Source organism: Xenopus laevis, chromosome 2S, assembly GCF_017654675.1.
Source record: "Xenopus laevis strain J_2021 chromosome 2S, Xenopus_laevis_v10.1, whole genome shotgun sequence".
NCBI lineage: Eukaryota > Metazoa > Chordata > Amphibia > Anura > Pipidae > Xenopus > Xenopus laevis.
In genome coordinates, this window is record NC_054374.1 from 134,414,581 (window position 1) to 134,429,533 (window position 14,953).

At 38.5% G+C, this 14,953-nt stretch overlaps 1 protein-coding gene across 2 annotated transcripts in view; it reads right to left on the reverse strand.

Moving 5' to 3' along the window:
- Window positions 1-9,041: 9,041 nt before the first annotated feature.
- fignl2.S (fidgetin like2 S homeolog) overlaps window positions 9,042-14,953 on the reverse strand; it is a 66,735-nt gene continuing 60,823 nt past the window's right edge. For both annotated transcript variants that reach the window (XM_041584447.1, XM_018250111.2), the window contains one exon: window positions 9,042-14,879. In XM_041584447.1, coding sequence (XP_041440381.1) covers window positions 12,697-14,868 — 2,172 coding nt within the window. In that variant the 5' untranslated portion in view covers window positions 14,869-14,879 and the 3' untranslated portion in view covers window positions 9,042-12,696. The remainder of the gene's footprint in view (window positions 14,880-14,953) is intronic.

The window sequence follows — 14,953 nt, forward strand, 5'->3', positions numbered from 1 at the left end:
CAAAAATCACCAGCGATGGTTTAGCACCCATCGATACACTTCTACAATCGAATTCGCTCAGACAACACTAATTTACTAAAATGCAAAGTTGCGTCCAGTGCGCCAAACGCTGGCGAATTTTCGGTAGCGTTACTTCGGCAATCAAATCGAAGATGCGCTAGCGTTCAATTATGCCTAGCTCAACTTTGTTAGAGGTCTTCGCTCAGGCTGATTTGCATACGGCGGTAAATTATAAAGTTGAATGGACATATATGTTGCAGCAAATACATTACATTACACAAGTCCAGGGAAGCAAAGAGTTGTTATAATGCCCTACACATAAGCCCACTGTATAGTTTATGTTCCATATGTTAGAAATTGTATGAGGGAACCCACTTACCCAAAAAAAAATGTAAGGACTTTTGCAGGCTATCACTCTGAAAAAAGGAAAAAGACACCAGCATTTTTTGGGACTTAGAAACTTTTTCCACTAAAAATATGATGTAAGTAACAGAAGAATGAGGAAGATCTATGCACTCCAATGCACTTCTTCTGGTCTTAGCTGGCGAAGGCAAGTCTAGGCAAAAAGGTAACGTTCAGTAAAATCCGCATCGTAGTGAATTTGCGGAGTAACGGCCATTTGCCAGAGCGAAAATTCGCCTGATGTTAGAGTGCGAATGACCACTAGCATCTGTCTCTTTGGCTAGCGAAGTTACGCCTGCGCCCGTTAGTAAATCGGAGAAGTGCCTGAAAGCAGTAACATCATCCCCAGCATTACTCACTTCGCCCTTTAGTTTAAAGTGTCCCTCTCCCCCCTCCCTGGGTCAGTCTCAACCTCAATATAAGATTTTGGTGATACAGTATTTACAATGCATCTGGGTTTTTTTCTCCATGTAGTAAGAATATCCACCATCTATGTCTTTTTCAAATCATATATGTGAATTTTACAACTATTGAGTGATGTAAAAAGTGTGTTTTATACGGCGTTTATTCCCAAGAATGTTTGCATTCATTTACCCCTGAAAAAATGTGCCAAAAGTTTCTGGGATTGTAATAGCATAAAGCAGCACCTTCAGTTTTTGCTAATCACATGCGTATGTTAAAAGCAACAGCCTTTCAGATCCATACTCTTCAAGTGATTTTATCTGTAGTCAAGTCATATACAGTAGCCATAAGTCATATGTAGTAGCCTCTACATGTTCAGTACTAAACAGAGCCTAAAACTAATGTGTTAAGAGTGATGGATCCCAAACTGTGGGACTGACCCTCTTAGGGCAGAGACACACACTTCTATTTTGGGAGATTAGTCGCCCAGAGACAAATGGCTTTTTCTGTGGGCGACTGATCTCCCCGAACTGCCTTCCCACCAGCTAAAATGTAAATTGGCACTCGGATCGCTTCGGCTTTCCAAGTTGTCCAAAGTTTCCTCGTGAGGCAACTTCGGATGACTTCAGAAAATTAAGCATTCCGAGTGCCATTCTAGCCGACGGGAAGGCAGTTCAGGGAGATTAGTTGAACATAATTTGTATTTGCACTCTGAGAAGAAAAAGTAGGCTTGGCAGAAACCTGCCGAAACTTTGGAGAAAAAGTACAAACTCCATATAAATAGTCTCAGGGTCAGAATTAACCCCAAAAGTCCCAGCTCTGAAAAGCGGAAGTGCTGATCACTGCTCCACTGGGCCATAAATACTGAAACTGAAGAGCAAGAGATACCGATCAGCAGTGTAAGTATAACAGTGATTCATTTGATTTATCTGTATTTTAAGTTTTTGCTTATTCTTCCAAGTCTTTCCCACTGTTCCAATTTCAGGCTTTCGGGTCCCATGCACAGGTCCATATGTCTCAGTAAAATTTTCTCTGGAATTACTGTGCCAGGAAACATAAGTGTAAAATAAGTAGGATAACTAGCTTTGATAGTGATTCAATTCTTACCCAGTTGTTTAATATGTTATTACTGGAAAGGTCCGTCCATTTGCACTAACCATGTATTTTACTAAAGACAAATGTGTATTTTATAATAAAGTTTATAAATGTCTTTTATTTTGTAATCATCTTCAGGATTATTGATAACATTCCCTGTGAAAATATAAATGCCCTCCCATACTTACCTGGGCACAGCATAAAGGAAAGCCAACATAGGTTGGTTCATATTATTATGTGCTATCCAAGTCCTGAGGAGAGCTCTTATCTTTTAATAGCAGCTCTTTTCTCCTGGTCAAAGCCAAAACATTGTGCTTGTTATAGTCTGCGCATTTGGCTTGGTCATAGAACACCAGGGCTAATAGATAAGAGGTAGTCCCGAGGCTACGTATTAAAACATATAAGGAAATGGCTTATATTCCACTGTGGCGCTTGAACACAGATGTTTTGCTATTTGTTATTGCCCTGAAACCATTTCAATTGTTGCCATTCAATCTTTTGTGTTGAAAAAGCTGTTATCCTTTAACCCCTGCCAGCCAGATTCCATGCATCCAGATTCCTGCGGCAGTGCCCTTATGCCTTCCCGGTTACAAATAAGATATTGAATGAGAATGAATGCCATAGTCATGTAATTGTTCAGAAAGCTAATTCCTTTCACCTTCGTAACACTAGGGGAAATGATCAACAAAGAAAGAAACATCAGCTCAATTGATCCTTCCTGAGTATTCTACCAGTTTTTCCCCTTGCTAAAATTCCTTCATTGCAGCAGGAAAAGTACAGGTATGGGATCCTTTATCTGGAAACCCATTATCCAGAAAGCTTAGAATTACAGAAAGGTCGTCTCAGAGACTCCATTATAATAAATTCATCCTTATCTTTAAAAATGATTTCCTTTTTCTCTGTATTAATAAAACAAAAAATAAATAAGTAATCCTTATTGGAAGCAAAACCAGCCTATTGGGTTCATTTAATGTTTACATGATTTTCTAGTAGACTTAAGGTAAGACGAAGAAATTACAGAAAGATCCATTATCAGGAAAGCCCCAGGTCCAGAGCATTCTGGATAATAGGTTCCATACCTGTATTGTCATCTGAGCACATTTATTGGCTTAGTGAGATAATTTATGGGATCCATTATCTGGAAGGCCATCATCCAGAAAGCTCTGAATTACAGGATGGCCATCTCCCATAGACTCTATTTTATTCAAATGATTAAATTTTTTAAAAATTATTTTCTTTTTCTCTGTAATAACAAAACAGTACCTTGTACTTGATCCAAACTAACATATAATTAATCCTTATTGGAAGCAAAACCAGCCTATTGGGTTTATTTAATGTTAAAAGGATTTGCTAGTACACTTGGGGGCCGATTCACTAACTTCGAGTGAAGGATTCGAAGGTAAAAAACTTAGAATTTCGAAGTTTTTTTTGGGCTACTTCGACCATCGAATGGGCTACTTCGACCTTCGACTACGACTTTGAATCGAAGGATTCGAACTAAAAATCGTTCGACTATTCGACCAGTCGAAGTACTGTCTCTTTAAAAAAAACTTCGACCCCCTAGTTTGCCATCTAAAAGCTACCGAAGTCAATGTTAGCCTATGGGGAAGGTCCCCATAGACTTGGCTAACTTTTTTTGATCAAAGGAATTATCCTTCAATCGTTCGATCGAACTATCTGCGCTAAATCCTTCGACTTTGATATTCGAAGTCGAAGGATTTTAATTCCTAGTTGAATATCGAGGGTTAATTAACCCACAATATTAGATCCTTAGTGAATCGGCCCCTTAAGGTATAAAGATCCAAAGCGCAACACTTCGCCAGGCGTAGAATCACCAGGACAACGCTAATTTAGTAAAATCTAAAGTTGCGTCCAGGGCGCCGAATGCTGGCAAAGTTGCGCTAGTGTTACTGCGCCAAGCGAAACGAAGTTGCGTTAGCGTTGGCTAATTTGCATACGGCGGGAAGTTATAGTTGAATGGACGTATATGTTGCAGCAAATACATTACACTACACAAGCCCAGGAAACCTTAATAAAAGAAAATAGAGTTGTTATATTGCCCTACACATGGGCCTACTGTATAGTTTGTGTGCCATATGTTAGGAAATGTAGGGAAATTTTACTCTCTTTTGCAGCCTATCACCCTGAAAAAAGGAAAAGACGCCATCGTTTTTTGGGATTTTGAAAAGGTGGCGAAGGCAAGTCTGGCGCAAGAGATAGCGTTCAGTAAAATCCGCATCTTAGTGAATTTGCGCACTATTAACTGATGTGTTTTGAAAAAATCATGTTTTCCGATGACAGGATCCCTTTAAGTACTTTGAATTAAAATGTATTTATGGAAAATAAGTGGCATGTCATGATGATATCAAAATTATATGAAAGTCAACTTGAAGGTGAACCACCCCTTTGAGTTCATATTTAGCACGATGAAGAGAATGACATTCTGAGACAATTTGCAATCGTTTTTTTTTTGTTTTACTTTTATAATTTGTGTTTTTTGAGTTATTTAGCAGCTGTCCAGTTTGCAATTTCAGCAATCTGGTTGCTAGGCTGATATGAAGGAGAGACTGGAATATGAATAGGAGAGGGGCTGAATAGAAAGATGAATAATAAAAAGTACCAATAACCAGAAAAGTGTTGCCTTACAGAATATTTGTTTCTTTAGTTGGGGTCAGTGACCCACATTTGAAAACTGGAAAGACTCAGAAGAACGAAAATAATCAAGAAACTATAAATATTGAAGACCAATTGAAAAGTTGCTTAGAATTATCAATTCTATCACATATTAAAAGTTAACTCAAAGTTGAACCACTTGGTACGTTCTCTAGCCCTACCCTATAAAAAAGGCCTTGAATACTATTCATCTAGTTTCCAGAAGAAATCCAATTAAATGGGTGTAGAAAATCTACATTCCATGCTTAATGCAACTACTGGTATAATATCATCCCCATAAAACGACTGTCCTCCCCACGATTGCTAAAGGCTTTGTCTTGGTTTTCAGTTAAGTGGTAAAGAAAAGTATAATAAGAATTCTGCATTCCTCTGCTCCTCTCTATAGACCTGCTCTTGCACTCTCTCTCTCAGTCCTTATGCTAAGGGCCATGTATTATCCATATTGTGCTCCAAAATCACTGATTTCCAAATTTTCTCGAAATTTAAAAAAAACAACAAATTTTTTAAAAACGAGTGAATAGGATTGAACCGCAAATTCGAATTGAATTTGATTCAAAATTTTTTTTTCTTTTTTAAAGTCCACCAAAAGTCTACAAATTGATTGTAGGAGGTTCCCCATAAAACACCAATTCAGCAGGTTTTAGATGGCAAATAGTCGAGTTCAAATTCTTAAAGGGACAGTACATGATAAATTTCAAAATCAGTTTTTTTAAAAAATTCAAACAGAATTTAGACTATTCCCACTAAAATAAAAGTCAAAATTTTAAATTTCCAATTGGACCCTTGATAAATCTGCCCCCAAGTGTCTCTGAAACGTTCTGTCGTCTCCATATTGACCCTATTCTCACACATCTTTTTATTTATATATGAATAAAGAGGATGGAATGAATAGAAGAAAATAATTAATGGAAAAAAAAGTCACCAGGCATGAAGTTCACATAATCTCTTTAATACTGCGCAATACTTTCTTTTTTTAAATACAGTAATTTTGAGGTAGACCATTACAGCTCAAGAGCATCCCAACATTAAAAAGACATGAAATAAATACTTCATGTAAAATACTTTGTAGAATGAGGTAGAAATGGTTCCAGATCATGTAACACGGTCAGAGGAGAATTTTCTACGAATACAGTACCACTTTTTGGAAAACTGACCTCCAAAGAACAATGGAAATGTATGAAAGCACAGAAAGAGCCGATACAGCTATGTATATCTCATTTATTTACCACCTTTATTACCACCTCAAGCACTCTCCACAATAATTAAAGTGGAGGTCTAATGTTTATTATCAAAATTTTGAAAAATTGTTGCACAATATGTTTTTTTTTCACATTATTGTTACAACTGCAGACCTGCTTTTTCTGGGTGCGAAAAAAAAAATACTGCTGCAGCACCTCTTTGTTGCAAAAAGTGAATACTTGAATTTATTAGGTCAAACAACCAGGCAATGTTTTTGGGCTTACTCTTGCCCTTTCTCAAGCCTGGGAGGGGACCAAGCAACATGCTCATTCTACCATATGAAAAACTGTCAGTTTCCAAGTTCCCATCAGTTCTAGTAACCTATAGCAACCAATCAATAGACAATATTTGTTGATCTGCTGTATGAAAACAAACATCTGAATGGTCACTATGGGTGACAAGACCTGCGGCAAACTGGAAGTTAGGACATGTATAAACAAAAAGGTATTGAAATTTTTAAAAATGATTTTTTTTAATCGAAATGAATTTTTAACGTAAAAGTGAAGGGGAATTTCACTTTTATATTAACTTTGAGTTTGTAATTGAGTATGTATTCTAAGCACCTTTACATTTGGCCTTTATCATTTATTTTGCATCATCTTTGGTTTTATTTTCATTGGTTTTACAAATCTGTCTACTTTCCAGACCGGAACTGAAAGGCGGATTCACTGACTTCGGCAACTAAAAACAGATTCCCCTATATTAATATACTTATTTTTTGTATTGCTTCCGTATCGATTTTCTTACGCTTTCCTGGTTGTTGAGTAAATGAACCACTAGCAACCCAATAACAATTTATAGTTCAAGCCCGAGAGCTTTAAAACAAAAAGCAACTTATTTCTGTGGTTCTTCCCCGACCTCAATGCCTTGACCACAGGTAACTGGACTGGATAGGAGCTACAAACAGGGTGTTTCTGCAACAATTTGCTGTGTTAGCTATAATTCTCAATTATGATTTTATTTTGCTGTAGAAATAAGTTGGCAATAAGTTGGGGCATGACCCCCCAGTATCTTAACAATTAATTCTGCACTGGCTCTGTATAGGGGTGCATACTGTTAAAGGTGTTATTCTTGACATTTTTAATGGGACCATGAGAAAATTAAACTATTACAATGCAAATGCACCCTAAGATACTTCTCTATATGTGCTATTATAGCATATTCTCACAGAGGATGGTCATGATATGGTGTAGCAATCACAAGCACAATCCCAACACTCTAAATACATTGCTGAATTTAGCCAATAACAAGACTGGCTTAATAAACAAATTCAGTTGTATTTTGTGCCAGCTGGGTTTCATTTGTGCTTGGCATTGCTAATATGCATACTGTATCAGTCTCCTCCAATGCTGCATGTCTGATTACTCTCAGGGAGGGCATCTACATTTTGTACATCATACTTTAAAGGCTTTGAAAAAGACAGAAGTCTCCATTACATTTCACTTGCTCTGAGACATCAGCCAGTGATTAATGACTTCTAATAAATCAAGTTCAAAGTGCGCACAAAGCATCCCTGCAAGGCACCAGGAGGCCAGTGCTCAGTGTGTGGATGGTAAAATAAGGATGCACGGATCTCACTAGTGACTCTATATTATCCCTCTTGTAACAGAAAGCAAAGAACAATTCGGGAATAAAGAAATATGGGATCATTTATTACAAAGACCTGTTTATAATTTCACAACGTAATGAGACGTAATAGGAAATAATGGCCTGCGTGTTGACAAGCTTTGTGCATCAAAACTAAAAATGGCTGCTTGCTGGATTTCATAAGTTATTGTGCTAGAAGTTGGATTGCGTGGCAGATGATCGGCATTAGCAGTACCCAACAGAAATTAGACACTGCATTTAATTCTTTACCTGAATAACATACAACTCAAAGTCCAGAGTTTTAAAGAATCTTAAGGAATTTTAGGAAACTACAGTTAACATTGCCATTGTTCCTATATAAAAGAATGAATACATTGTACAAATATACGTTTGTTACTTTACCACTCTTCGCCAGATACATTACAACTGTACAGAGCTGTGACATGTGTGCGCACAAATAAATGGCAGTTACACAGATTAGTCAAGGCAGCGTTTGAGCAGTTAAAGTCATTTCCATTCACTCCTAAATCTCAGCAGGATGGTAATCACTGCACATAAATATGTAAAAACCAATAACCATGTATCAACGTATTCAGATATAAACATGAGATTGTATTAACCCTTTTGCCGGCCATTGACTGGCACCGCCCCAGTGCCGTGCATTGACTAGCGATGTATTATTAGATACTTAAGGCTATGGCACACGGCTTATTGTTGATCGAGTGATTAACAGCTGTGCAGGCGGCTACAAAACGCATGCCTATTATTTTTTAATGGTAATCGTCTGGACCAGTGAGGGCATTCCTCCTTCCATTGATGTCAATATTTGTGCTTTGTCACCAGCAATCAGAGCTATTAATCACCCAGGTGAAAAAATGTTGTGTGGCCTTAGCCTTAAATATTTAGTTTAAGATGAACTTCCCCTTTCAAAATATGTTTTTATGCAGTAGTAAACTCTTGCTAATATATCGGGAACTATCTGCTACTTGATAAGCAGGGTTAATGCATTTAATCTCCTTAAAAAAAGGCAGCAGTGTGTGAGATCAGGTTATTGGCCCTTGGTACATCAGTCAGGTCACTACAATATCTTTATGGCCATATGATGAGCTATTGATGTTTGTGTCTAGGCTTAAAACCTCAGCTGACAACAGGGCAGTTGTCAATAGTAATAAATGCAAATAAGCAGAAAAAGGAATGTGCTGTGTATGCAGTATCCTTTGCACTCATGCTCATAAATGAAAGGAAACAACATCAAGCCTAATTATAGATGGAATTTCTCTATAAGATGGTAGCAATATTGAAAACAAACAAGGTGGCATTGTCTAGCTCAGTGGTCCCCAACCAGTAGCTCGCGAGCAACATGTTGCTCTCCAACCCCTTGGATGTTGCTCTCAGGGTCCTGAAAGCAGGTGCTTATTTTTGAATTTCAAGCTTGAAAGCAAGTTTTAATTGCATACAAACTAAGTATAGTGCCAAGTAGAGCCCCTTGTTGGCTGCCTGTCAACATAGTGGCTACCAAATAGGCAATCACAGCCCTTATTTGGCACCCCAAGGGACTTTTTCATGTTTGTGTTGCTCCCCAACTCTTTTTACATTTGAATGTGGCTCGCAGGTAAAAAAGGTTGGGGACCACTGGTCTAGCTAATGGCGAGGAGAATAAGAGGAAGGGAGATACCCCCATAACAGTTTTAGCAGTGTTAGCCACAAACAGTTGGAAACCATTACAATTACAAAGACATTATTGTTGGGAAGTGCTTGGCTTCTCACACAATCTGCTCGGAGTGAAACAGAAAGCTTGTGTTTCATGGCAAGATAAGCCTTGTTTCTGCCAATGGAGAATTCTGCGTTATGATGCATTCATTTCCTGGCCCAAAGCTCAAGCCTCTCAATTAGAGAATTACGTTGAATTTAATAGCCGTGGGCCTGCTGCTGTTTACAGATTTAAAAGAGAGTTAATGGGAAAAGCCAATGAAAAAAAAGACAAGGTTGTTACACATTGAGTTGAAAAAAATAAATAAAACCAACTCAACAAGGGGTCGAATTCAAGGAGGAGGAATACAGAAATCAGGGGTCGCCCTTTCAGCTACTGTTGAACTTGCAGGGCTGTAAAATGAATAACACAATGACAATACTGAAAATATCAAACAGTGTTTATACATAAATAAAATATCCTTTGAACTTTTCTAATCTATCCTTTCCCACCAACGGGCCCCTCTGATGCTGGAGGCAGTGGCACTCTCTACTCCCAGAATTGAAGTCTTTAGCAGTGGTTCTAAAAATTTCCTAGAATAGCTGGGTACAAGAAAAGAAAACTATACGTTACCAGTTAGGTCACAGCCCCTATAAACTACAAAGATTTTTGACATCCAGCTTGTAAGATAGTACAATGCACAGAACCTGCTAAGACCAAGACTAGCTGGGCTGTAGATAACAGTAAACCCAGATTTTTCATATTGTTTGCTAATGGTTGCTTGATACTGTGTGCTATGATCATGGGACAGTGTCTCCAAAAATGCCAGAAATATGCATAGAGCTTTTTCTTTAAAGAGCAGAAAATGTGGATTAATCGCTTCTTCTTTGCAAAATTCAGCAGCCTGGGGTACTGTTTTCTGCGCAGGGGACATCTGTGAGAATAAAATAAATGGTGGAGACTAGAGGCACTCTGCAAGCAGAACCCCAGGCTAGTGCATTGTTTTAAAGAAAAGTGCCAATCTGGGGTATAGGTAACCATTAGTATCTCTAGGGGGTGCCTAACAACCCAGCAAGCCCAGTGACTTTACCTTTGACTTTCCTATTTCATCGCATCAAAGAAGAAGATATGAAGTAGGATAGTAGTTTAGTTCTAAGACACTTCCATTTTTTAAAGACATCCTTTCCCCCACACCCTTGGCTTGAAGATGGGCATGCCCAATCTGAAAATAAGTTGAGGAACATCAGAACATGTTTAAGTCAGATCTTATAAAACCAATGTCAGGAGTTATGAGCATTATCTAATCTACAAAATCAGAAAGAAACACTGGAACCAACCTCATTTTGGCACTGTGTAGGCATGTAATGAGCTGTAAATACAAACAATACAATCAGACAACGGCGGCATTAGGAAGTAACCTATACATGCCGACTGCTACAACCAGTACAGTATCTTTGGTTTGAATCCATGAGAATACAAGCATTACATAGTTTAAATTGTATTTTTTTTTTTAAACGTACAAGAGGAAAGGGGAGAGGAAGGGATTATATATGTACAGTAAAACTATTAGAGTGTTCTATCACAATGTTTTCAAATCATATTCATTAACAAACTTTGGTTTAAAGAGAAAACATATGTACACAGGAAAATAAAACAGTGACAGAGAGAGAAGCCTCTGAACAATTAGTAAACAATTTTGGAGAGATGCCTCATCTCTAAAGTTGGGAAATTTAACTGTCTGAGTACCGAAGTGGCCTGGAACATATTACAGGTATTATAAACCCTTAAATACTTTGGGACATACTATCCTTTGGCGTTAATTGTATCTACTCCAGTGCAAAAAAGAACACTGGGGGCTTATTTACTAAAATTGTGCAGCACTAATACATGTTCAGAAGCTGTTTTCAAAAATGTTGTTTGATTTGATCCCACCACAAGAGGCATTGGTAGAATTCTCAGGTGCATCTGTTTACGGAATGCCCTCTTCTCCAGTGCAAAGTATCAGAGCCATTGCACACTGGTAAATAACCACTGTACTGTTATCTAACCAAACTTAGAAACCACAATCTGAGACTGCTCAGCATTAGTAAATTAGCCCCTGTATTCCTACAAAACTTTGGTATATTATATTTAACAATTTTTATTTAGACACTAAAGAGTTCTTTGGCCATTCTGGCAATTTGCATCTTATATATAGAAAGATGCAGATTCTGTATTAAAGCAATAGTTTAAAAGGTTTTGGGAGGTGGCACCAAGTAGAATTATTACTGGATGGCATCTTCTGGAAGAAATAAAAGGTTGTCTCATACCTCTCTATGATTATCTAGACTTGGTATGCGAGACTCATTGTCCCTTAGTAGTTGGAAGCTATATCTACAACCAGAACTCACAGCCAACTGGGGCATAACACACCTGATTTCTAGGTGATGTGTTACTTCCAGCACTAAAGGGATCACTTATAATTCTGTTTAACTATTTAATCCAAAGTAAATCCAAATTTATTTTACCAAGCATCAATCCGAGTGAAATAAAGCCCAAGGAACGTAATGGCACGCTGTGAGACATGGTCAATAAAAGCTATAAAACGGCACAACAGCAAATTCCAGTTGTAAACAAAGACTGAGCTGTCAAATCCCCTATGGGTTTTTTTGTCTTACAAATAAAAAAAGAAAGTGTTTGCCATAGGAGGCAAGGTCCTGGCTAGATAATAAAATAATAATTCTCAGGACTTAAAGAACATCCAAAAAGTGGTACTGAAAGTATGTCATCCTACCGTGCAATTAACATGTTTTCAAAATGTAACACTACAATAACAACGTATAAAAAAATAAAGTAAAACAGACTTTGTGGGATCTTTTTGTTCCTGATAATGTGAGTGAGAGCATTTACAATACATTCAATGTTAAATTCTTAATTTCAAGTACTTTTTTGTGGTCTCTAACTCTTTGATCTTCATGAGAATGTTGAGTTCAATAGACACATTCCTTTGGAGGTAAATATTTCCTGAGTATTTAGAACATAAAAAGACTACACAATAAAAAAAATGGAAAAAATAAAATAAAACTAATATTAGTTAGCAGTGTACTTCTCTTTCCATCCCTTCTTAGTTGGTGGATCTTGAGCCTCATGTTTCAATGCTGTGTTGTTGGCTGGTCATCTGAATTATGGTAATATGGTTCCCCAAAGTGCCATGAAGGGGCTGCTAAAAAAATCAGGTATTATGTAAAATAGCAATTTAGGTCACTCAGTGGAAACAAGACCTTGAGAACGTTTGCAGAGCATCCAAACACCTGTTTGTGAAACCACAATGGTACTGCCAATATTTGGCAATAAATAGAAGGTATCCTGAGAACAGTATAGAGCTAATATTGAAATGTGTAGAAAAAGGTTCACCTCTGAATGTTTTTTCCTCTGCATAACATTCAACAGAGCACATATATCTATACATATATGTATACATATATACAGTACACAGCTTTCATGTTAAGATTTTTGTGAAAACAAATAGTCTTTGTTGACCTTTTTCCAGGTAGAGGTCTCACGCACGCACACACAACAAAAACAACACCAGTGTAGAGTCAAATTGTTCCATCAGAGTCATTTCACTGTTAGTGTCTTGAACCATACATTTTATTCCAATCCATGTATAAGTCCAGTTGCTTCTGAGAGGTACTGGCTCGGAGTTTACAAAATGCTCCTTCAAAGTCTTTGTAGGATGTTGGCTGTAGCTGTCCTGAAATACTGTGAAGATGATTGGCTCCAGCCTGCTGACATAGTTGAATCAGCTCATTGCCCGAATAGCCCTCTGTGTGTTTGACAAGCGATGCCATTTCCCTTTCACTAAGGCAGTAGTTTTGTTGTGCCAAGATGTGATGGAGGATTTGCCTCCTGGCTAGGCTATCTGGAGGTGAAATGTAAAATTTCTTTGCAAACCTGTGGTGTGCACCTTCATCAATGTCATCAGGCCTTTGTGACGTCCCAATGAAAATGATGTTATCATCAGATGAGGTAGCTATGTTATCTAAGAATGAAATAAGTCGAGATTTAAGATTACTCAAATGTGTATTTTCTTCATTTACATGAACAGAAAGAATCAGGTCAATTTCACTAATGAAAACTACAGTAGGCTGGTGACAGCTTGCCATGTACAGCACAGTCTCCAAGATTTTTTCACTTTCATTCTTCCACTTGGAAAGAAGAACAGTGCTGCTGAGCTTAAGAAACGTTGATCCAAGCTGTGTAGCAACACACCTACTCAGCAGTGTTTTCCCTGCACCTGGGGGACCAAATAACAAAATACTTTTTGGTGGCCTGTTGGTTCCTGTGTAGGCTCCAGGCCTCAAGATAGGCCATACCAATTCTTCTTCAATTACAGCCTTCACTGATGCATGGCCAGCAATATCTGTCCACTGCACAGGTGGGGCACATTCAACAATTTCATTATTAACAAGCTCCATGATAAGGGGATCCATGTTTTTTATACGATCTTCTGAAGAATTACAAAACATTGTCTGTTTTATACCTGGAACTTGCATTCTCTGTGCAAAAACATGGCCTGGCTCATTACCTCTATGCTCACCATTTATTACCGGGGGAGTGAATTTTCCAAATGTTTCACCAGATCTCAATGGTCTTTCTTCATTAAATGTTGGTGAAATCATCACTTTCATTGACTGGTTGTTATATTTTCCTGCCTGCTCTTCTTCTACTTGGCGTTTTCCAGATTTAAAGGACACCTGTTGTGCTTCACCATTGCGGCTAAAGCCATTGCCTCTGCAGTCATTTGGAACACTATCGGATATTGGAAATGAAGCATCCGAGGTAGACTTTGGTTGCTCATAGCTGTACTTTCTATACCTGCCCTCACTTTCTTCTGCTGCTGTCATGTCAAAAGCTTTTCTTTTCACGGAATTTGCTGTTTCTGTGCTCAGAGGAGGGACTGACAATGGTGCTAATGTAGAACTTTGGTAAGCATAACCCGGGACCATTGGGGGCCTTGATGATGTGGTATGGGGTGGAAGTGGTGTAGGAGCAGCAATACCAGATGGCAAATAACCTGGAGGATGAGTTGGATGCATTCCACCATATCCAGGACCAATGGAAGGCTGAGTTGGATAACCACTTGAGCTGTAGTTGTATAATGAGCCTGAAGAGCTGTATCCATGAACCAAAGCTGGTGATGCATGTGCTGGCTGAAGTCCTGAGCTGTGAAGAGATGAGGGATGGGTAGGTGGAAGTGCCGGTTGACTACAGTAGCCTGATGGAAGGTAGGTGCCACTATAGGTTGAGGTATAATCTTGGGGAGCTACAAGACCACCTGTTGCGTTTGGCCCCCCACATGTACTACCAGGGTAAATGGGGTCAGGAAGGTTACCAGATGCCACTGTTGGGCTAACCAATCCAATTGGACCATTGCCTGATTTAGAGCCAGCCAAGCTATCATGTATGGAGTTCACTGTATAAGAATTCTCAGACCCATGTGACATTTGCCAAGACTCAATGTCCCCCTTTTGTCCATTAACAGGTCCAAAGGCTCCATCTGTATAGGTATTAAGTGTAGATCGCTCATATGGTGAGTCCAGGACCCCAGAGTATTTCTCTGCATATCTTTTCAAGAGATTAGAAGCAGTCAGTGCAGATATATCATCATTGGCCCAAGCATAATTTAACCTTTGCCTGCTGTTGTGGTACACATCTGATTTGTGAGCTGGAGAAGAGGTGGTTGAAGAGACATCAAGGTGCTGCTCTGGCCACTGGGCATGCTCCGGTGTCCAGTGCATCTTCAAGAGAGCTGATAAAAAAAAAAAAGTAAATGTTAACAGGTTTTCTTACTACCATGACATAACAATAGTACAGATGCCTAAA